At 44.6% G+C, this 23,232-nt stretch overlaps 1 protein-coding gene across 1 annotated transcript; it reads left to right on the top strand.

Annotated features, from left to right (window-relative positions):
- The first annotated feature begins 91 nt into the window (after nt 1–91).
- DPCD (deleted in primary ciliary dyskinesia homolog (mouse)) lies at nt 92–23,119 on the top strand. Its single transcript, XM_020967057.1, has 6 exons — nt 92–210; nt 3,309–3,389; nt 10,283–10,407; nt 10,648–10,781; nt 22,434–22,536; nt 22,782–23,119. The coding sequence occupies exons 1-6, from the start codon at nt 147–149 to the stop codon at nt 22,884–22,886; spliced, it is 612 nt and encodes a 203-aa protein (XP_020822716.1). The 5' UTR covers nt 92–146; the 3' UTR covers nt 22,887–23,119.
- The last annotated feature ends 113 nt before the right edge of the window (nt 23,120–23,232 follow it).

The following is a 23,232-nucleotide window of genomic DNA, read 5'->3' as shown; positions in this document are numbered from 1 at the left end:
CACCCCCACCCTCACCCTACAGATTCCACGAGGCCAGGCAGGGAGGCGGCACCCCATTTGGCAGGACGTCTTCCGGGTCACCCGGAAGCGGTCCTGGGCGGCGGTTGCCATGGCATCGCCGGGTCGCGCAGCCCTCGGAAGGGAAGATGGCGGTGCCGGGCTGGCTGGAGAGATTGCGGGCGGCGGAGAAGACGGCCCTGTTGCAGGACGGTAACACGGGGGCAAGCCTTGCAGATTCCTCGCCCTCCCCACCGCCCTCCCCACAGGGTCCGGGGCCAGGACGCGAGCTGGCCCTGAACCCCACCCGGGAGGGGGGTCTGCCCCCCGGCTCCTCCCCCGGCCTCCGTTTCCCCGCCGAGGAGAGGGCCAGGCCGGCGGGGTGCGATGGGGGAAGGGCCGGGAACCTGGGGGTGGCGAGGGCTCCCGTCACGAAGGCCGTTGCGGGCGCTGTTCTCTGCCCGCGGGTCACTCCTGCCCTGCTCTGGAGGAGCTTACGGTCGCTTAGGGGACGGGCAGGGATTCGAGGTCCAGAAGACCGGGGTTCAAGTCCTACCCGCTTCTGCCATTTACTCTTCGGGTGACCACAGAGCTACCCAACCCCTCTGGGTGTCCGTTTCTTATCTGTGACATAAGGGGAGTGGACTAGATGGCCCACCAGTCCTACACCCAAGTCTTTGCTCCAAATACCCACGTATATACTCTGGTCTGTGAAAGTGAATTGCGGACCAAGGAGAGATCTGGGGGAAGCCCATCCTTGCTTTTTCTCCCCCTCCTGTTACCCTTTTTACTTCCTCTGGGCTCCCCAACGGACAGGGGAGAGGAGAGACTGTAGGAATGTCCACTACACCCAGTCTGGTTGTTGTCGTGTTCAGAGGATGCTCAGACTGGTGGCCAAAAAAAAAAAAAGGCTTTTGGTTCTTTGAGGAGTTGTTTTTTAGCTGTAGTCAGCCCAGAATTTCGGCCTTTCTCTTACCAGGGAAAACCCAGATAAAATTTCTTAGCTTAGTTCAAGGCCCTTCATAATTTTAATTCCAAACTGCCTTTCTAGCTTTGTTTCGTTTGAGTCTCCTTCACACACACACACACACACAACACACACACACACACACACACGCACAATTCTGGCCAAATTGTACTGAAAGCTGTTTTCCTGAACTTGACACTCCATCTCTCCCACTCAGTGCATTCACACCAATCATACCATCCATTTGTAATGCGCACTTTGTCACATCTGTCCACTATCTCTCCTCTCTTTCTCAGCTAAATTCCTTGAAAAATCTACACTTGGTACCTCCATTTCTTCTCTCATCCAATCAGTTATTAAGTCTTGTCACTTTTTTCTATGTCTCTTACATCTGTCCCCATTTCTTCACAAATTGTCACAATAGCTTTCTAATTGGACTTTTTACCTCTGGTTTCCCTCTCCCTACCAGCTCCAGTCCATCCTCCCCATAGCTGCCCAGGTCTGACTATGTCCCACTCCTCCCCACAATAGATTCCTCCCCACAATAGATCCTACTACCGCTAGGATCAAGTAGAAACTCCTCTGCTTGGCCTTTAAAGCACTTCATAACTTCACCCCTTCCTGTCTTCCTAGTTTTTAAACTTACTCTTCTCCTTAAAGGCCAGCCAGCCATACTAGCCCACTCGCTGTTCTTTACACACAGTGAATGCTCCAGCTTCTGAACAAGGTGTTGCTCATATCTGGAATCCCATGCTTCCTTTAAGACTCAGCTTAAATGCTCTTTTCACAGGAGGCTTTTCTCTGTTCTCCCAGCTGCTAATGCATTTTCCTCTAAGATTGCCTTCCATCTACTTTGTATTTGTCTTCTGTGTACTGATTTATGTATTATATTGTCTCCCCCTTTAGAATGTAAACTCCTTTCCTGGGGACTGTTTCTGGTTTTCCTTTGCATTTTTAGTGTTTATTGTTTGAGTGTCAAAATCCTTATATCCTTTGAAGGCTTAACTCTTGTGCCACTTCCTTTGTGAAGCCTTTCCTGAACCTCTGAGTTGTTAGTGTTTTGTCTCCTCCAAATGGTCTTGTATTATACTTATTTGAGCACAGTTCCCCCAGTAGAATTGAGGGCAAAGACTCTTGGTTTTTTGATTTTGTATCCACTGCACCTTCTACTCTTTTTTTTTTTTGGCTAGGCAACGGGGTTCAGTGACTTGCCCAGGGTCACATAGCAAGTGTTATGTGTCTGAGGTCACATTTGAACTCAGGTCCTCCTGACCCCAAGGCTGGAGCTCTATGCACTGCGCTACCCCCGCTGCAACTTTTACAGTGCCTAGCATGTTACAGAGGTTTAAAGGATAATTGTGGAATTTAATTGAATCTGTAAAACTGAAATGGTTGGGCTGGGTGATTTCTATGGTTCCTTCCTGCTCTATTTCCTATCATGCTGTATGGCAAATAGAGAGAAGCAAGGCAGTATTTGAGTGATAGTAGTCAGGGAGGCTTGAGATGTTTACTCAGCAAGCAATCATTTGATGCTTGTTATGGGCTCCTGGGGGAAAGAGAATGCTAAAGAGAAGATGCAGCCTGTCTTCATGGAACTTACAATCTAGCTAGAAAGACCAAACATATATGCAAACTAGAAAAAAAAGGGGGGGGAAATCACAAAACTACCCTATAGTAGATTTATAACAGTACTAACTAGAAACTCTAGACAAATGCAAGAGAGAGGTAGAATAAGGCAGGAATTAGGATAGGGGATTGTCACCCAAGCTGGATCTGTGATTTTACGGTCAGAGTGTTGCCCAGAACATGGGAGGTTAAGGACTTTTCCAGGATCACAGGATGCCATAGTCTGGGACTTGAAGCTAGGTCTGTCTGGTTTCAGGGTCAGCTCTCTATTTACCAGACCATGCTGCCTTTGACAGTGTGGAGCCAGGGGAGCTGGCTCACTTCCTATCTGACCTTGGCAAGTCCCTTCACCTCCCTGAGTCCCAGTTTCTCCCTCTGTAAAAAAAAAAAAAAGGCAGGGGGTAGGGTGTTGGAATGTATGGCCTCTAAAGTCCCTCCTAGTTCTGGATCTATGATTGTAAATATAAAATAATTTCCAGGGAAGGCACTGGCAACTAAGGGGATCATACCCAGTTAGGAAAGTCTTCTTGAAGGTGAATGAGTCTTAAAGCAAGTCTCTGAAGGAACAATAAGTATGAATTGGTAGGGAGGTAGTAGCAGGGTAGCCCCAGGGAGAGGCATTTGTAGGTGCCTTTAACAGCCCGTCTGGTGGGAGTGACAGAGCAGGGGAGGCTTGGGGAGGCTTTTACACACAGTTCTTTGTATGCTTTTTCTTTAGGAAGGAGGAAAGTACATTACCTCTTCCCTGATGGAAAGGAGATGGCTGAAGAGTATGATGTAAAAACCAGCGAACTACTAGGTAAGTGAAAGGATCTCACCTAGGCAGAGCGAGCAGATAGGACTTGTGGAAACCATAGAATCAGCTTCTCCCTTGGTTCTGAATTGGATCTCAGCATCAGGTTCTCCTAGAAGAGATTGAAACTGTTGGAGCAAGCTTGCCAGCTTACTCTGGAGTAAGCTATTCTTAAGCAAAATGGTGCCTAGGGTGAGAGCAGGGTACAGGCTCTGTCTTTTAGAAAACCAAAGGGAGTTTTTGGAAAGGGGAAGCCAGGGCTTCTCATTTTCCTGATCTGAAAACCAAATCTCAGAGTCCCATTAAGATAACTAGCTTAGGTATGGCTATTGTATCAAAGGCTGACTCAGGGAAGGCTCCATTTGGTCTGACTCTCCTGTGGTGGCTTTATTTCCAGGGAAGAGCAATGACTATGTAGCCTTCCCACTTCCACCAGTTAAGCTTAATTCCTCTACTTCCTCCTCTCCAAGAACAGGCTCATGAATTCAGTTTAATGATCTGATTTCTAGGGATTATTTGATTTAGCCACTTTCTCTTCTGGGCATGCATATCCATATTAACTAGTATCTTGAATCCTGGAGTTCCAGTGCTGTCAATGTTTGACCTAGAGACTGAGCCTGTCGGCATTGGGAGTTGGCAGTTTGTTTCTGATATCAGCGCCTTTATTAAGTTCCATCTGAAAATGCTAAGACCAGTGATGGAATCACGGGATGGGTTATTTTCTTCCTGGGTCTGATCGACAGCCAGTATTGGATGGGGAATTTCATTTCCCTTTTCTGACAGCTCATAAATGTCCTGAGTCAACACGGTGGATTGAACTGACTTGTGTTCTATTCCTGTCTTAAAGTATGCATTCTGCGCATGTTCAGACCAAGCACAAAGTGTGGCTGCCTCCTTATTATGAACAGCTTGGGCTGTGGTCCCAATTGGTTTAGTCTGCTGCTATTAAAAATCTTGATGTGTTTAGCATGTGACACCAGTTCAGTGGAAACCAACACAGTAGTAATATCCTCGCAATGCATTGTAATTTATAGCACTCCCTAGGGGTGATAGCCTTGGAATGCCTAACTGGAGAGAATATATGAAAGCGAAAGGTCACGTGACCTGCCCACGGCCAGGCCAGTCTCCATACCACTCTCCCAGCTCCAGCTCTTGCCTTCTGTCTCCTCCATGTGGAGCAGATCAAGAAACTGTAACTGCAGCAAATAGACAGATCCCAGGTCCCTGCTTTACGTGGATGTGAGATGAAAATACGGCCCAATTTGAGGTCAACTAAGCCATGGTGTTTTAGGCCTATCATGTATCATTACTCATATTGGAAGGTAGGGAAAGGAAAGGGTACCCAGACTCATACTTCTCAAAGCAGAAAAGGAAAACCAGAGCCAGTAGAGTAAAGCTTATCCAGAAAGTCACTGGGAAATCAAATGGATTCTAGTCCAGTGTTCTTGACTTTCAGACCCCCTTTCGTCATACTTCACATTTCCTCCCATTCCTTCCAGCCCCAAAAGTCCTGTTTTGTAGCTGCACTGTGCCCCTCTCAGGGCAGCTGAGACTGCCTCTGAGTCACTCAGGGTCAGACCACCTCCCTTCCCTCCCAGGGTACTGTTTGTTGCCTTTCAGCTTGAAAATCCCAATAAACTCATGAAGGAGGGTGACACTGGTTCACCCAACCAATGAAATTTGATATGGAAAGTAGGTGCTATGACGGTAAATGAGACCTTCCCTCTTCTCCTCAGCTTCTTATGCAGATTTGATAACAAGCCAGGATAGTTTTCTGGCAGAAATACAAGAAAGTAATTGATGACATTTGCCTGAGAGAAAGTTTGTCTGTGTTAAGAACCTTTATATTGATTTCTACCCTCTTTACCCTTTTCACTCCTATCCTTCCCACCTCCCACTCCCCAGAAATATAAGTGGTCTTTATTCACTGAGGGAAAAGTGAATATCCATGTCACAAAGATCAGAAATCCACAAAGAGGACCTGACTGCAGGACAGACCTCTGTGCTTGATTACATTAATTTACTGGCTTACTCTGCCTTGGTATCTGACCACCAACCTAACCAGCCCAGGCTGTCTGCAGAGAATTTTGAGCATCTTCAACCCCAAGCATCTCTCCAGCTTTATAAATGACCCATGCGCTTCACTTCAGCCTCCTCAGGGACAGGATGTAGCAGCTGTTTAATAGTCATACAGCAGCACAGCAGAGTTTTAGGGAAGAAAAGAAGAATCCTGCCTCCAGTTTACACTGCAGGGAGTATTTCAGAACATGGAATGTAATTATCCACATTGGAAATGGGCCAGGCTTTGGAACTTTGGGGGAAAAGACTTTGGGGACTGTCACTTTCTGTCCTACCTGAATGGTGGAGCCATCAGCAGTCAGTTTAGTCCTTTAGATTGGGTCATGCCAACTCTAGAGAAAGATCTGGACACCCCACCTCCCCCTCACCCACCCACCCTTGGCTCTAAATCATTTGCATCTTTCTTCTCAGACTCTGAGGTTCATTGAAAGTCTCCCTTCCAAGGACTGGCCCTGCTTTTGCTGGGGAGCAGCCTTGAATACACTGGTTTAGCTTTAACATATAATCAAATCAAGGTAACAGCAGGTGGAAAACATTCTTTTATTGCTGTAGAAACTGTCCTTGAATTCAGGGAATAAAGAAGGGGCAAAGGGATAGGAAGATGAAGTGTCTGTATGTGCACATGAATTCATGGAGAGGATGAGGACTTTTCTGGAGTCATTCCTACACCCTATTGTCGCTGGAAGGAGGGAGTGATGTCCTACTGATTTGTAGCAATAATTTTCATTCTTTTGGTGAAAAAGGCTTGTTTGGGAAAGAGGCAAAGGAAGCCACTCAGAACTCTAAGTTCCAGTCACAGATAGCTTTTGGGTCAGTATTGAAGAGACCAGGGTGCTGTGTAGCACAAGAACCATGAGAACATGGTATTCCCTGAAGCAAAATCAAGAAGAGTAGTTGGGAAATCCCAGGTTGCAATGCACTATGAGACTGACTGTCTAACAGCTCATAATTACAGTAGTGTTGACTCTTTCTAGAATTGTCAGGGAATTATAGGGAATGCTCTCTATAAGGGAGTGTTATTTTCCAGATAACTGCCACCTCAATACCAAAATTGTTTTCTTTTAAATTAAAAATTTTTTTGATGGAAATACTTATCAAGTGTAATTCCCTATTTTATTTAGCAGTGTAGTGAATATAATTTTTTCTTGAAAACTCAAGGTCAAGAAATCAGCATTCTAACTCCAACCCTGCCAGTGTCTAATGACCATGGGTAAGTCATTTCTTTGTAATCTTAATGTTTGAGTTGGGAGTAGTATATATGAGGAGGTTTGATTGGGAGGAGGAAAGAAGTTGAGGGATGAGACTTCAGCTTCTTCATTTATAAAATGAGGAATTTAGATTGGATCAGATTATAGGACCATAGATTTGGAGCAAAAAGGGACATGAGAGGTCAAGTAACCTTATTTTACAGGTGAGGAAACTGAGGCACAGGAAGGTTAAGTGACTTATCTGAGGTCTTATAGGGAGTAAGTGAGCTGAACTTGGATTTGAACTCAGGTCCTCCAATAACAAGTCTTTTTTTTTCTTTTTTAAATAGTATTTTATTTTTCTCCCCTCTTTACTCTTTTTTAATTTACTTTTTTCTTTTTTTTTTAAGAGACAGAGAGAGAGATTTGTGTATTTGAATCCTCAACGCTCATCACATACACATAGATATTGATGTTAATCATGGCCCCTGCCCTAAAGGAGTTTGTATTCTAATGCAGAAGATAATAGGCAAATAACTCTGTGTGTGTGTGTGTGTGTGTGTGTGTGTGTATCTACATACCTATATACATATGTGTATAGACATATATATAAATGGGTGTATACATACACCCATACACATACAGTTTAAATGGAAGGCAATTTCAGAAGGAAGGGACCAGAGTGTAGAGGGATGGGACCAGGTCTCTTTCAGTACATGAGATTTAAGTTGTATATTAAAGGAAGAGAGAGAGCTAAATGTTGGGGAGTGAGGAAAGAAAGCATTTCAGGCTTGGAGAAAGGACAGTGTAAATGCATGGAGTCAGTAGATGGAGTGGTATGTTTAAGGAACAGCAAGTAGTACTGTGTAGCTAGAATGAAGGGATGTAGCTGTTTAGCTAGAATCTGTGTAGCCAGAATGCATGAAGTATAAGAAAACCAGAAAAGTTGGAAGTGGTGTGTTGGGAAGCACTATAAATGGCAAACAGAATTTTCTGTTTGCTTTTGGATGGAACAGGGAACCAATGTAGTTTATTGAAACAGAAGTAAGAGGGAGTGTCATTGTTTAAAATGTTGTTTAGAAAAATTACTTTGGTACAGAGTTCACGTAAATGTACTTCTGATCAGTGTCAGCCTTGGGCTTTTAACAATCTTTGACCAATTTGTTCACTGTGAAAAAAAATTATCAACTTCAGAAATACAGATTGGAAGAAGTAGGTCAAAGAGTTTCAGAGTGGCAGATTTAGACTTGATGTAAAAATAAAATGCAAATAATGTTTTCTAAAAATGGAAGAGATTACCGTGAAAGATAGATGATTTCCCCATTCTAAAAGTCTTTGAGCAAAAGCTAGATGACCATTGGTTGGGGTTATTATAGAAGGGATTACTACTCAGATATGTATTGGATGAGATATTCTTTGAGGTCCCTGCTAGCTCTGATATTTGTGATTCTGATTCTAAATGAGACTAATTCTCACTAAGTCAGTAATTAAGTTGGTCAATCCTAGGCGATAATTCAATATGACTCAGTCATTTCAAAGATTCATATCATTACTCAAGATGTGGATTAGACAAAACATTGTGTTTGGAACCATATAAAATTTATACCACAAATCCTTCAGAGAATCACAGGTACTGGGAATGCAAATGAAAGAAAAATTCTGTGAGTGGAGCACAATGGGTACACTAATTTTCTGTGTAGCATCTCTCTTACATGATTAAAATAAATCTGTAGCTCTTTTTACAGTGGAAAAAAAACCTTTTTTCTTTTTTAAATAGTATTTTATTTTTTTCCAATTACTTGTAAAGACAATTTTAAGTCATTTTTTAATAAAATTTTAAATTCCAAATGTTCTCTCTCCCATCTCCCTAAGACAGTAAGTAATTTGATATAGGTCACATATGTACAATCATGTAAGACATATTTCCATATTCATCATGTTGTAAAAGAAGGAACAGAACAAGAGGGGAAAAAAACATGAAAAAAATTAAGTGAAAATAGTATGCTTCGATCTGCATTCAGTTCTTCCTCTGGATGTGAATATAATTTTTCTTCATGAGCCTTTTGGGATTGTCTTGGATCATAGTATTGCTGAGAAGAGCTAAGTCAATGTTGCTGTTACTGTGTGCAGTGTTCTCCTGGTTCAGCTCATGTAAGTCTTTCCAGGTTTTTCTGAAGTCACCTGCTCCTCATTTCTCAGAGCACAACAGTATTCCATTCCATTCATATACCACAACTTGTTCAGCCATTCCTCAGTTGATGAGCATCCCCTCAGTTTATCATTCTTTGCCACCACAGAAAGAGCTGCTATATTTTTGTCTTGGTGGGTCCTTGCCCCTTTTTCATGATCTCTTTGGGATACAGGCCTAGTAATGGCATTGCTGGATCAAACAGTATGCACAGTTTGATTGACTTCGGGACTAGTTCCAAATTGCTTTCCAGAATGGTTGGATCAGTTCATAAGTCCACCAACAGTGTGTTAGTGTTCCAGTTTTCCTATATCCTCTCCAACATTTATCATTTTCCTTTTCTGTCATATTAGCCAGTCTGATACATGTGAGGAGGTACCTCAGAGTCGCTTTAATTTGCATTTCTCCAATCAGTAGTGATTTAGAGCATTTTTATGTGACTATAGATAGCTTTGATTTCTTTATCTGAAACTGCCTGTTCATATTCTTTGTCCATTATCAATTGGAGAATGAGTTGTACTCTTATAAATTTGACTCAGTTCCCAAAACATTTGAGAATGAGGCCTTTATCAGAGATGCTGGCTATAAAAATTGTTTCCCAGCTTTTTGCTGTCCTTCTAATTTTAGTTGAAATGGCTTTGTTTTTGTAAAAGCTTTAAAATTTAATATAAGCAAAATTATCCCTTTTACATCTTGTAATGTTCTCTATCTATTGTTTGGTCATAAATTCTTCCCTTCTCCATAGATCTGACAGGTAAATTATTCCTTGCTCTCTAGTTTGCTTATGATACCACTCTCTGTATCTAAATCATGTACCCATTTTATCCTTATCTTGGCATACCGTGTAAGAAGTTGGTCTATACCTAGTTTCTGCCATATTGTTTTCCAGGTTTCCCAGCATTTTTTTGTCAAATAGTGAGTTCTCATCCCGGAACAAGTCTTTCTTTGATACCGCACTGCCTTTCTGTCATGATGACCAGATGGTCACTAAGGTCACTTGCAGCTTTGACATTTTATTATTTGCTTGTACTCCAGTGATGTCCCTAGGGCCTATGGAGCTGTAGAGCTGGTCTGACAGTAGTTGGCTCCAGACTGCTTTTGTAGTCCTCATATCTCTTCCATTACCTGCTGTCAGCCGTTGTGTGAGTTGTTGTTGTCACTTGTCTTCTGAGAAGCAGTGTATCCACTATTCTTGATCTGTTTACACATGCTAATCTAGGTAAGGGCCTGAGGGTGACTGCCTTTCCTACAAAGCAAAGTTTGATTCCCTAAAGTGAAATTTTCTTACGTTGAGGGCTTTCTGTAGGGTTAGTAATGGTTAATTATAAAGGTTAACCTTCTACTTCTAGATTCCTTCAGCACCAGAGTTATCGCTTTTGAAGTTCACTCTTAGGTTGAGGATAGGACCCTTTTCTGATGACTCATTTGCTTTCTTTTCTTTCCAGTTAGAAAATGGCGGGTAAAGAATGCTCTGGGAGCCGTGAGCCCATGGCAAACAGAAGTGGGAGAGCCAACAATTTCTTCGGGTGGAGTCTTGGGGTCAGAGCTCATCAAAGAAAGCAGTTCTAATGTACGTCTCTCTGGCCAGGTTTTTAATAGGCCAAGATAAAGGTATTCCTGTCAGAGCTGGGTAGTTTGTTATTCTGGGACAGAGGCTTTGGATTATAATTTTTTGTCAACAGTAATATCAGGGGCAGAAAAGGTTGGGTGAAGGGCATCTCCCCAGGGGTATAAGAAGTGGGGAGGTTTGGAGATGTAATTTTCTCTCCCCATGTTTGGAATACGTCATGAATTGGATTGCTCTCTCCAGCCTATCTTCATGCGGAAGGACACAAAAATGAGCTTTCAGTGGCGGATTCGTAATCTTCCCTACCCTAAGGATGTCTACAGTGTCTCTGTGGACCAGAGTGAGCGCTGCGTTATTGTCCGGACCGCTAATAAAAAGTAAGTCACATGATGAGTGGGGGGCAGGCAGGTAGGCTGACGAGCATGGTTGTGTGGCCTTAATGAGCAGCCACTGCCTTCAGTTGGGGTTTCTGCCAGGGAGGAAGGAGGACTGAAATCTTCCTGGAGGGAGCGTGATAAAGGATTGAAAGGACACAGGATTTAGTCAGAGGGCCTGAGTCCAAGCCATGGTGCTGCCATTTCACTGTCCTGGGTCTCTCTCATCTTCTGTAAAACGAGGGAATTGGACTTTTCAGCCTGCAGGGCCACCTCCACCTCTAAATCTGGATCCTTTGATTTGACAAACCCAAACCCCTTCATAGTCTTGAAACTGTAACAAAGCCAATAAATCGGTTTCCAGGACAGGGTTGCTCGACTGCTGGCTTTGTCATCCCTAGACTTTTGGTGCTATGTATAGCCATAGTTTTGGCTTCTTCTATGATTCCAGGATGACACAGCTATTGGTAGCAGTAATTTATGACAAGTCTGATCAGTGTTGGTCTGGAGAGTGGTGAACCTGGTTCCCCTCAAAACTGAGGAGCCACTTCATTGGGCACATCTCTTGTTAGTCAGTTGTCCTTGACAAGGACTAAAGGCTAAGAGAGTCTTTGCCTTCAGGGAGCTTATATTCTAATGGAAGAGACGGAGTGTACATAAATTGGTATATACAAGATATATGCAGAGTAAGTGAAAGATAACTTTGTAAGGGAAAGCTTAGGCAGGGATAGACTGGGAAAGGCCTGCAAAAGGTGAGATTTAAGCAGAGTCTGGAAGGAACCAAAGAGGTGAGGAAGGAGAGCATTCTGAGCACAGGAACAGGGAAAGTGCCAGGGCACAGCGACAAGAGACGGGGTCTCAGCAAACAGCCCCATGTGGCCAGTCCATAGAGGGCACAGAGGGGAGTAAGGTGTAAGAAGGCCGGAAGAATCTAAGGGGGCCAGATCAAGAGGAGCTTTAAGTGTGATTCTGGAGGCAATAGGAGCCACTGGAGGTTATTGAATGGGTAGTGGGGAGGTTACACAGTCAGACTGGTGCTTTAGGAAAATCACGTTGGCACAGCTGCGGAAGGTAGGGTGGAATGGGAAGAGATTGGAGGCATGGACTCCATTTACAAAGCTATTGCCATGAGCCTAGGCAAGAAGTGAAAAGGGCCTGAACTCAAGTTGTAGCAGTGAGCAGAGAAAAGGGTATGTATATTAACAAGATTGTGAAGGTGAAAATGAACAGATTTGGCCAGTGACTAGATATATGAGGTGAGTGAGGAACTGAGGATGACACAGTGTTCTATAGTTGGGTGACTGTGGGAGAGGTTTCTACCTTAGACATGTTGAGTTTGAGGTGCCCACAGCAGTCCAGTTCAGAGTATCCAGGAGGCATTTGTTGATGCAGGGCTAGATGTATCGATTGACCAGAGATGATCACTGAACCCATGGGCACTGGTGAGGTCACCCATCAAGATAACAAAGAGGAAGAAAAGGGGGGAATAAAGGGGACCCCAAACAGAACCCGTGGAGGTCAGTGGGCACAGTGTGGATGAAGGTCCCGCAAAAGAGACTGAGAATGAGTTTTCAGACAGGGAGAAGTTCAACAGAGAACAGGAAAAACTAGAAGAGAGAAAGTAGTCAGGAAGAAAATGTGGCCCATAGTGCCAGATACTGCCGAGAGGTCAAGGAGGATGAGGGCAGAGAGATCTTGTAGTTAAGGAATCTTCAGTAACTTCGGAGAGAGCAGTTTCAGTCGAGTGATGAGGTCAGAAGCCAGACTGTAGAGGCTTAGAAGGGAGTGAGGGGAGAGAAAATGGAAGTGCTGAGTGTAGATGGATTTTTCCAGGGGTTTAACTGAGAAGGGGAGGAGAGATAGAGGATGACAGAACCTTCGGAGGGTTTCTTAAGGATTTTTGTGACTTCTTCCTGCTCTGTTAGCACCCGCTGAGTGCAACTACCAGAGGAAGCTGATGGAAGTAGTTCAGGATTAGACTGTGGCAAGGATGTGATCATTGCTAGCACAAAGAGGCAGGGGATTCGAGAAGAGAGGATAGTCTAGTTACCAGGGTGGGGAACCTGTGGCCTTTATAATAGAATATAAACATGTACTATTAATATCAACTACTTTTTGTTAATTTTAATACCTTTAATAAAATGAAATTATGTAAGATAATATTTTTAAAGAATGTGGCCTCTTAATAAAAGTATTTGTTCTGTGAAGTTTAGATTTAGTCAGAGAGCTGTACTTGAGGACCTAGAGGCCACATGTGGCCACGAGACCCCAAGTTCCCCACCCTGTAAATATAGGTTATGTGGTGTCCTTTTGCTATATCTTCATTCACATGTCTCACAGGAAGGGCATATGCCTCTGGTCAGGGATAGGATCCCAAGCTGCTCTCCATGCCGTGGCCCTCTCATCTCCTTACACTGCCTGATCCCGCTCTCCTCCCTGCCTTTACCTCAGCAGGCCAAGTGTGGCCAGTTACCTGCCTCACTGGGACATAAGGAGATTGATGAATTAATTTCAGGGTTATTGCTGCACATGCAGCCAGTGGCCCCAGTGGTTAGCCCTGTCTAGAAATATAAAGTCATAATAATAAGGAGCTTGTGTTTATAAAGCACTTTGAAGTCCTCAGATAAAAGGCAGTTTATTCCTGTTATTATTCTCATCATTAACAGGAGCCTATGCTTGAAGTGGAATTTAGCAATTCCAGACAACACAGAAATTGCTTTTAGGAAAACAAACTCTGCTCTTCAGTGAGTATTCCCTGATGTGGAAGGCCCTAGTTCTAACATGGGAACAAAAGTGCTTCTGAAAGCACTGGAATTTGCTGCAGAGCAATTCTTGAAGCCAGCTGCTGCCTCCTTTTTCTCCCCCAGAGGTCACTGTCGAATACAGATATAAAGCAGAAATGTGATTACTCGGGAAAGAAAACTGTTTACAAAAAAAAAAATGCAGTGTTGAGCCTGCATCTACAGCAGGCCCAGCCATAGGTGGCGCTCTTGGCCAGAAGGAGCTCTACTCATTGGCCTAGATCTGACAGAGCTGGAGAAGATTGTCAACGGCCAAGCCTAATGTAGAATTAGCTCAGTTCAGATGAGAAACACAGTGAAGGGAGACACCTCAGGCCTGGAGGGCAGGTTGTCCTTAAAGGGGTCCCCCACCCCTAGCCTTTGGCCAAGGGTCCTCTCTGGGCACCAAGAGGGACTCCAGCAACACCACAGACATTGTAGATATGACATGCAGAAGCTTCTAGACTTTTGTTTGAAACTGATAGCATTTTCATCCTGCCCTTGGAATGATGGTTTCTATGTATTTATGCCTCACTGCTTATAGGGGAATTCATGGTAAACATGTCATTGTTAGCTTTTTCAAAACAGCCTTATAGCTAAGGCTTCATTTGACTCTTTCAGTCTGGTGAGGCTCACGAGTGCTGGACTGGTATCACTTAGGTCAAACAGGTGAAGCAACCTGCCCAGAATCACAGAGGAAGTTCATGCCATAGCCAGCATTAGAGCCAGCACTATGGTTCTTTCCGCCACACCTCCCAGACCATCTAGTCCAACTGTTTCATTCCCAGATGAGGACTCTGAGGCCAACAAAGAGTGTTACAAAGCTGATAAGTGAGAGGTCGAGGATGAGCCTGCATCCTCACAGTTTCAGCCCGTTGCTCTTTCTACTACACCACTCTGTTTTTTCTTATGCCTTGAGTATGAGCTTCCAGGAAGGAGATCAATAGTTTCTCTGGATTCTGCCCTAGTCAGACAGTACCTGGAGTATTGTGCTCATTTTGGGGTATAACAGTTTAAGAAGGACATTTATTTAAGTGGAGCATGTCCAGAGAAGACAGCCAAGAAAGTGAAGTATCTCAAATTCATGTCCTGTGAGGATCTGTTAAAGGAACTGGAGATGTTTAACCGGGAGAAGAGACCTAGGAAGAACAGGAGAGCTAACTTCAAGTTTGTCAAATCTACAAGCATTTATAAAGTACCTACTAAGTGCCATGTTCTGTGCTAAGTGCTAGAGATAGAAAATAGGTAAAAGACTAGTCCCTGCTCTCAAGGAGCTCACAGTCTAATGGGAGAGACAACATGCCAACTGCTGTGTACAAACTAGATACAGACAAACAAATTGTGAGGTAATTACTAGAAAGAAGACACTAGCTTTAAGGAGGCTCAGGAAAGGCTGAGACTTGAAGAAAGCTAGGGAAGCTAAGAAGCAGAGAGGAGGAGGGAGAGCCTTACAAGCATGGGGTCAGCCAATGAAAGTGGCTGGAGTTTGGAGTGGAATGTCCTTTATGAGGAAAAGAAGGAAGTCAGTGTCAGTAGATTATAGCGTATGGAGAAGGAATATAAAATGTGAAGAAAACTGGAAAGGTAGGAAAGAGCCAGGTTATGGAAGGCTTTAAAAGCCAAACAGAAGATTTTATGTTTTGTTTTTGGGCAATTGGGTTAAGTGACTTGCCCAGGGTCACACAGCTAGTAAGTGTCAAGTGTTTGGTCTGAGGCCAGATTTGAACTCAGGTCCTCCTGACTTCAGGGCCAGTGCTCTATCCACTGCGCCACCTGGCTGCCCCAAAAGATTTTATATTTGATCCTGGAGATGATAGCTGCTGAAGTTGATTGTATTGCGGGGTGTCATGGTCAGATTTGTACTTTGGGAAGATCAGTTTGACAGCTAAGTGGAGGATAGACTAAAGTGGGCAGAAACTAAGGATGGGGAGACCAACCAGCAATTTTATCGTAATAATCTAGGAGCATGGTGATGATGCCCTGACCCAGCAGTGGTAGTGCCAGAGAGGAAAAGCAGACATATTCAAGAGATGTTGTGAAGGTAGCAATGACAGGACTTGGCAAATGATTAGATGTGTAAAGTGAAAGAGTGAGGAGTCAAGGGTGACCCCTGGTTTGAGAGTCTGGGTGACAGGGATGGTGGTGGAACCCTTGACTATAATAGGGAAATTAGGAAGAGGAGACAGTTTGAGGGGAAAGAAAAAGATATGGATTCGGTTCTGGACACGTTGAGTTTAAGATAAGCCAGTTTGTGATGTCCAGTAGGCAGTTGGAGGTGCAAAACTAAAAGTCAGGAAGGATATTAGGGCTAGAAAAGCAGATCTGAGAATTATCTGCCTAGAGATGATATGTGAGAGCTGATAAGATCATTAAGTGAAATAGTATGGAGGGAGAAAAGAAAAGCCAGAACAGAGACTTAGGGGACTGCCATGGTTAGCAGGTGTGACCTGAATGAAGATCCAGCAAAGGAGACTGAGAGTGGCCAGAGAGGAAACTCAAGAGAAAGAGTGGCATGAAAAACCAGAGACTGTTGAGGAGAAGAAGACAGTCAGAAGTGTCTAAGGCTGAAGAGAGGTCAAAGAACATAAGAAGTGAGAAGGGCCCATTAGATTTGTCAATTAAGAGATCATTAACTTTGAAGAAAGCAGTTTCAATTAAATTATGAGATCAGAAGCCAGACTGCAAAGAGTTAAGAAAAAAGGGAGAGGAAAGGAAGTGGAGGCATTGGTTAAAGTTACAAGATATTTAGCTACAAAGGGGAGAAGAGATATAGGAGGATAGCTAGCAGGGATAGAGGGATCAAATGAAGGTTTTTTTGAGGATGAGTGTGTTTGTAGACAGAGAGATTAAAGATGAATGAGAGAGTAGAATGATAGAGGGGGTGATCTGCTGGAGAGGTCAGGATGGAATGGCCTCACTCGGACGCATAGAGGAATTTGCCTTGGAAGGGAAAGGACCACCTCTTCACATAAGACAGGGGTGAAGGAGGACAAACTGATGGAGGGCATCTGAGATGAGGAGGGGAAAAGAGGGTGCTCTTGGCAAATGTTCTCATTTTTTCCAGTGAAATATAAGGCAAGGTTCTCAGCTGAGAGCATGGGGGCAGAGGGAGCCATGGGAGATTTGAGGAGGGATGAAAAGGTTTTGAAAAGCTGCTGTGGTAAGTAGAATAGTAAGTAAGCTAGAGATTGGTAAGGTTAAATGATTACCTGGCCAGAGTAAAGGCCCAGTTGAGATTATGTAACATAAATCCGTAGAGGCCCCAGTCAGTGTGGTTTTATGATTTTCCTTATTTTCCGTCACGTGGGTAGCATCAAAAGCAGCAGATAGTGGAAGTGATCCAAGGCTGATGCTTGGCAGGGCAAGATCTTCAGTAGGATGAGAGGGCAAGAGACACAGGAAAAAAGTGTAGAGCTGAACTGGCTCACCAAGGGGTCAGGCTGGGGAAGGGAGGAGAGTGTGGCCAGTATGGGGGTGATGACCTGAAAAAGAAATGAGGCTGGAGGATTTGGAGGTCCCAGTGAGGATGAAGAATAGCTTTTGGGGTGATGGTGAGGTCATCTCTGTGTATAGCTGTAGAAGAGTAGAGGGGTAGGTCAGAGGAAATGAATAGGTTGAGAAATGGGAAGGTTAGGGTATTTGAGGGAGTATCAGTATATAGGTTGAAGTCCTTTAGTATGAGGGCAGGAATTGAGGAGAAAAGATTGAGCCAGGCACTCACTGCATTGAGGAAGGAAAGAAAGTGTTCTGAAGGTCAGTAGAAAACTGCCACCGAATCTTGAAGGATGACAAATATGGATTGAACGAATCTCAGAGGAGGAGAGGTACTGAGTTAAGGTAGCAGAGAAGGAACCTGGAAGTGGCAGTGGGGAACAAGGAGTATTCTAACCTCTTCGCCAGGACCAGCAATTCAGGAGATTTGAGTGAAAGTATAACCACTGTTAGAGATGACAGCTAGAGAATCTGGCTCATCCCTGGGTCTCAGTGAGTATGTGAAGATGAAGGGAGCAAGAAAGGAAAAGGTTAAATGAAAGCTAGTTTGTTACCTATGGAGTAGGCATTCCAGAGGGCACAGTGGAAGGCTTGGCAGTTTTAAAGTGGGATGCGGGTGGAATGTGTGAGAGGCTGTACTGTAGAAGACAGATTAAACTGGTTAAGATTTGGCCCCATGTGGCAGAACCAATAATAATAGTTGCAGAGGCAAACTTGGGCTGGATGTCAAGAAAAATGACTGGTGAGAGCTGCCCAGAAGTGGAGGAGGGGCTTGCTTTGGCAATGTGTCCCCTCTCCCTGGAGGTCTTCGAGCTGAGGCTGGAGAACTGCTTGTCAGGTGTGTTCTAGTGGGGATTTCTGGCATGGATCCAATTAGATTATTGCTCCCAGTCCCTTTCAGCTCTCAAATCCCCTAGTTCTCTGTGTGCATAAAAGTACCCAATACAGGGAGCGCATTTGATAGTATGTTCAGTATCCTGACCTAGTACTCCCCCACTACTCCGCCAAGAGGAAAGAGGGTGTGTTTCATTATTTCTTCACTGAGATCTTCATTGGTTTTTCCATTAATCAAAGGTTCAGCTTCCTTTTAGTAATCTTTTCATTTGCATTGACATATTCATGGTACATATTCAACCAGGCCATTTTCTTTTCTTAATTATAGTGTATGTATAAAAGGAAGTATTTACTTGGAAAGAATAAAGCTCTGGCACGTGTGGTGCAGGAGAAATAGAATTTCACTAATGTTCAGGCCTCTTCTGGTGGCTTCTGTTTCCCCCAACACCTGGTCTCAGAGCTAAATATCTTGTGTTTGTTTTCAGAGTCTCAGTGATTCAGTCCTTGTGTACTGGTGGGCACATATATATGGACCTCTGTGTGTACAAATAGGTGTCTATGTAAATGAGTGTGTACAGTTAAGGATATATGTCAGTTGAGTGACATATGAAATATGGGAAGGTTGTATGGAAAAAAATATGTATACGCAGGACTGTTTTATGAACAGGTGTATGTATGTGTATGCAAGAGGTTGGGGAATCTTGTCTTCTCTAGCCTATTTTGTTAATGGCTTCTAGTGTTGTTGGACCTTAGACTAGTGAGTTGAGGGGTAGACTAGAGAGGGGGTAGTGCCCTTCACAGACTCATAAGGGAACTCTTAAGAGTTATAAGATACAACCTCCTCATGTTACAGAGGAGGGAAACTGGGACTCAAGAGGGGGGTAATGACTTGTCCATGATCATACATACAGCAAGCTGGTGGAAGAGCCAGAATTAGAACCTAGGCATTCTGACTCTGGTATTTGTTCTTTTTCCATTTTACCATTCTCACCAGGATTCTTTGAGCGTCTCTGGGGTCTGAGAAGGGCTCCTTAGTAGTGATATTGTAGGGATCCCTATGTGAAGATTATGGTGGGAGCCCCACTGCTTATCACCACTCTCCCTACCTTGTAACCCAAGAGCCATGAAGAGTAGCACTTTGGAAATCATAAAGCACGATATGAATGTGAGCCATCACTTCCCTCTCTGGGGCTCCCTGCACTTTATGGCGTTCCACACTTCCCTGGCCTCATTCCACCTTTCCTCCATAGGCCATTGGACTTTAAGATGAGAGGGAAAGGGCGAACCAGGGTTTGAAGATAACAGCAGTTAGACGTGTGCATGTATAGACCTAGTTGTAGCATTCAAGTCTGGGAGTACCCACAGTGCTATGGTAATACTCAGGAGGTCTTTCCCACAGGCGCCATGTGTAGGGGCCACTAATGGCCCAAACCTAAATAGACCCACTTCACTTGACCCCCCATAATTACCAAAAAGACTTTGTGTGGCAGAGCTAATAGTCATGGGACCTGGAGCCCTGTAACTTACAGTGGCAGGCAGGACTCTGGGGTAGTTGCCTAAAGTTAGGCTTGTCTGGTAATACAGTAGGTCTCATTTGAAGCGAATCCGAGTATAACTGCTGATTAGAAAGTCAAATGCAGTTCTTCTGAGATCCTCTGGGTGAGCTCCAAGTACAAGGAATCTGATAGAGGTGTTTGTAATACTCCCAACAGAAGAGCCCATTCTCTTGCCCAATATGAACTGCCATTGACTTCCTCATGCCTGGTTGTCTGGAAAGCTCTCTGAGTGCCACCAAATTCCCAGCACATACCAGGGTCTTGCATATATTTAGTACTTCAGTTGTTTGCTGGATTGACCTATGAGACTAAGCTTCCAAAGTAGCCCTAACCCCTCCTGCCTCTTCATGCCCATTTCCCAAGTCTCACTGTCCCCATGAGGCACAGGGCGAGGCTGTCGTGCCACACTGAGTGGAGCTTCTTGACCGAGGCATTCCCCTGGTGCTGAGGCCTCCTGTGGCAGAGGACAAAGCAAGAAGGAGTCCTGCCTGCACACCAGTCCATCCAGCCCTTGGGACTGTGCGTGTTTCTCTGTGTCTTAGCCTCCCTTTTCTGTGTACTGCTTTTTTGTGTCTGTTGGTAAGAAGTTAACACTTCCTTAACAAGTCTTTGTGTTCATCTAATCTCTGCTGTTTAACCTTTGACACTTCCCTATTATCGTGTCTGCCACCTTTCCGAGGCCCAGCCCAGTGACCCTGTAGCCTCAGGCAGTGGCAAGGAAGAGCTGGGAAGAGCAGGGGAGGCCAGCATTTCACCCCTGCGGGCAGGCGGATGGATCGGCTTTCTCTAGGGCAGAGCTTTGGAAAATAAACTAAAGGTTTTGTGCCATTAGTGCCTCAAAGCTGGTGTGCTGAGGAAAGGAACATCCCTTGTTCCTCTCCTTTTGAACTGTCAGCCTTTAAGTAAACACACTTCCTCTCTCGTCCCTCCAGTCGGGTAAGGGAGAGCCCTGGGGAGAAGAAGGCCAGGGACCCTCCCCTGACCCAACCCGGATGGGGGGAGGGGAAAAGTAGAGCAATTGTAGCCAAATGTACCTGGTCATCAAGGCCTTTGAAGTGCTCCCATAGAGAGGCAGCTTCCCCACCCCCAGCCTGAATCCACATGCGCTCCCCACCCCCTCCACAGGTTTCTACCTGCAGAGTGCTCCTGAGGGCGTCTGGGAAAGCAACAAAGCACCTCTCCCCAGTACCTGTCCCTCCCTCCCCATCTCGGCATTCCAGGCTGAGCTTCCGGGCTTTGGCCGCCTGGGCAGGCCTACTGGGAAGGGGACCTTTAGATGCCCAGCCTGGTAGAGGTTAGGGTAGGTGACCACCAATGTGACCCCATTACCAGGAAGTGAGTTGAGGGTTTGGTGGACCAAATGAGATACCACAAATAAACACTTTGTATAGCTTTAATTGCTCTATATGCCTCCTTGCCGTTCTTTGAACAAGATACTCCATCGGCAGGCATTTTTCCTGGCCATCTTCCCCCGCCCCCAATATCTGGAATACTCTCCCTCGTTTCTGAAGCCTCCTGGCTTCTTTCAAGTCCCAGATGAAAATCCCACCTTCAAGAAGACTTTCCTCTGTTGATTATCTCCAATTTATCTTGTATGTATCTTGTTTGTACATAGGTTTTTTTTATGTTATCTCCTCCAGTGAGAGCAGGTTGTCTTTTATTTGCCTTTCTTTGTATCCCCAGTGCTTTGCACAGTGCCTGGCAGTCAGTGCTTAATAAATGCTTGTTGACTGAACTTATTAATAACAAGCACAAGACTAAGAAGGAGATCTGGTACTAGCTCTGGCTGTGCCATCTACTAGCTGTGTCACCTTGGGAAAATTTCTTTACACCCCCATCCCCACTTGTTTTCTATAAAATCACATCAATGGACTAGATGATCTCAAATGTCTGTTTTAGAGATGACTATTCTAATACTTTAGGTACAGTTCCATTACTCAGGGTGTGACCTTGGGTGAGTCACTAACTCTCAGAGAACCTCAATGTCCCCAGTTATCAATTAGCCTCCTCTGAGTGGTGCCCCTAGGTTAATTCTCCCAAACAATAATGAATAACCTAGTGACTGAGTAGACATATCTTATTCTTGCTGAGGGTTAGGCAGAATTATCTGAAGATTTATTTTTTGAGGGGAGTTAAGGCTTCAGGTAACAGGTTCCAGCAAGGGAGTCAAGGATCCCAAAGTGAGTTACAGGACCATTACACGTTGACCCCCAAAGGGGGGACCTTTGGCTGTGAAAATAATCATTTTGGAAATGGATAAGTTGTTTTATACTTGCTATTGCCTCTCTTGCTTTGTAGAATAGTAGGGTCAGATGTAGACCTGAGAGGCCCTGGAGTTAACACTATCAAAAGTTTGCTGCCAAGAATCCAAAGAGGAGTATGATGAAAATAGCACTTGATACTGACCTATTTGCACAATCTAATTACAGCCTCACAACCGGCCTTTTCCTAGGTATCATTTCTGAGTTACAGGTAGGCAATCTGAAGGCCCAGAGGGGCAGTGACTTAATTTGGCATTCAAGCCTAGACCTTTTGGCTCCCCGTCTAATGCTCTTTCTAGTACTAGAGACCTCTTACATGATGGCTGGGGGAGAAGAGAGGGAACAGTGATTTCCCAAGTAGGATGGGTTCTAAGGAACTGCAGCTATTATTTAAGATGGGGATTTGCTTGTTTGGGGACGGGGGAGTTTCAGATGTTGAACAGATTTGTAGCCTGTCCCTTTGAACTCCCCAAAGGACCCCATTAACTTGTGAGCTGCCCAATGTGGTTATGTCTCGAATGCCACAGTTACAGTCATTTGGCTGTGCCTGCTGCTACTACCTTTACCTTCTTTTTACCACTTTCCTTCCAGAAAGGACCACCCAGGCAAGAGCCTCCTGGCCACCACTCTTCCCTGATCTAAAGCTGGGTAGGGGCACAGCATACCCAAGGTCCAAAGTGGGCCATACTGTCTCTCTCACAAGGGCTTGGTTTCTGTGTCAACATCTAACAGGTACTACAAGAAATTCTCCATTCCTGACATGGACCGATACCAACTTCCCCTGAACAGCTCTGCATTGAACTTTGCCTATGCCAACTGCACCCTGATCATCACTGTAAGATCCACCTTCAATGTCCTTTATTCTCTCCCCCTTCTTTCCCTCACATAAAGAGCCCTGCTTCTTTTCTTATCTGGGGGTATAAGTAGGAGGTAGTTTGGGGGGGAGTATGGAATATTGTCTGTGGGACTGGGGGCACGTGTCCATCATCGTGGGGATGGGAAGCAACTGTGGGGTCATTATCTAGGAAGAGTAAAAGGGCTTTCACTCCTTGTCCTGATTTATCCCTCTCACCCCCCCAGTACCAAAAGCCAAAGGAGGTCCTAGATGCAGAGGAAGAGTTGCAGAGAGAGCTAAAGAAGGTGAAGACAGCCAATGGCCAGAATGGGGACTGTAAGACCCAGTAACCAGACCCACTTGTCTGCAGACTTCCTAGGTCTCTTGGGTCATTTCAACACAGGTTCCCGATGACCAGGCCTTGGCTTTGCCCTTACCTGAAGGAATACTTGATGGGTTTCAGGATTTATCACACAGATAGATAAAATTGACCCCTGGAGGCAGGCCCTGACCTAAAAATGGTTCCTCCCAGGTCATCTGGGTTTGCTAATTTCCTGAGTAAAGTTGATTTGAATTACCCTTACTCTCAGTGGAGCTTCTTTTCACAAAATCTCAGAGAGATCTCAGAGGCCATCTGGTCCAACCTGCACCAAGGATCTTTTAGGATCACAAGCATGAATCACCTTATCCTTCCCC

The sequence above is a fragment of the Phascolarctos cinereus genome, unplaced genomic scaffold (assembly GCF_003287225.1).
Source record: "Phascolarctos cinereus isolate Bilbo 61053 unplaced genomic scaffold, phaCin_HiC Scaffold_3;HRSCAF=262, whole genome shotgun sequence".
In the NCBI taxonomy this organism is placed as follows: domain Eukaryota; kingdom Metazoa; phylum Chordata; class Mammalia; order Diprotodontia; family Phascolarctidae; genus Phascolarctos; species Phascolarctos cinereus.
Note: the sequence above shows the minus strand (reverse complement) of the source record. Positions and strands in the feature narration are given on the sequence as shown.

Bases quoted from the DNA above. Each gene is read 5' to 3' on its own strand.
- DPCD (XM_020967057.1), top strand. From the start codon at position 147: ATGGCGGTGCCGGGCTGGCTGGAGAGATTGCGGGCGGCGGAGAAGACG. The intron at 3,390-10,282 runs GTAAGTGAAAGG...TTTTCTTTCCAG, and splicing joins AAAAACCAGCGAACTACTAG to TTAGAAAATGGCGGGTAAAG. The intron at 10,782-22,433 runs GTAAGTCACATG...AACATCTAACAG, and splicing joins GTCCGGACCGCTAATAAAAA to GTACTACAAGAAATTCTCCA.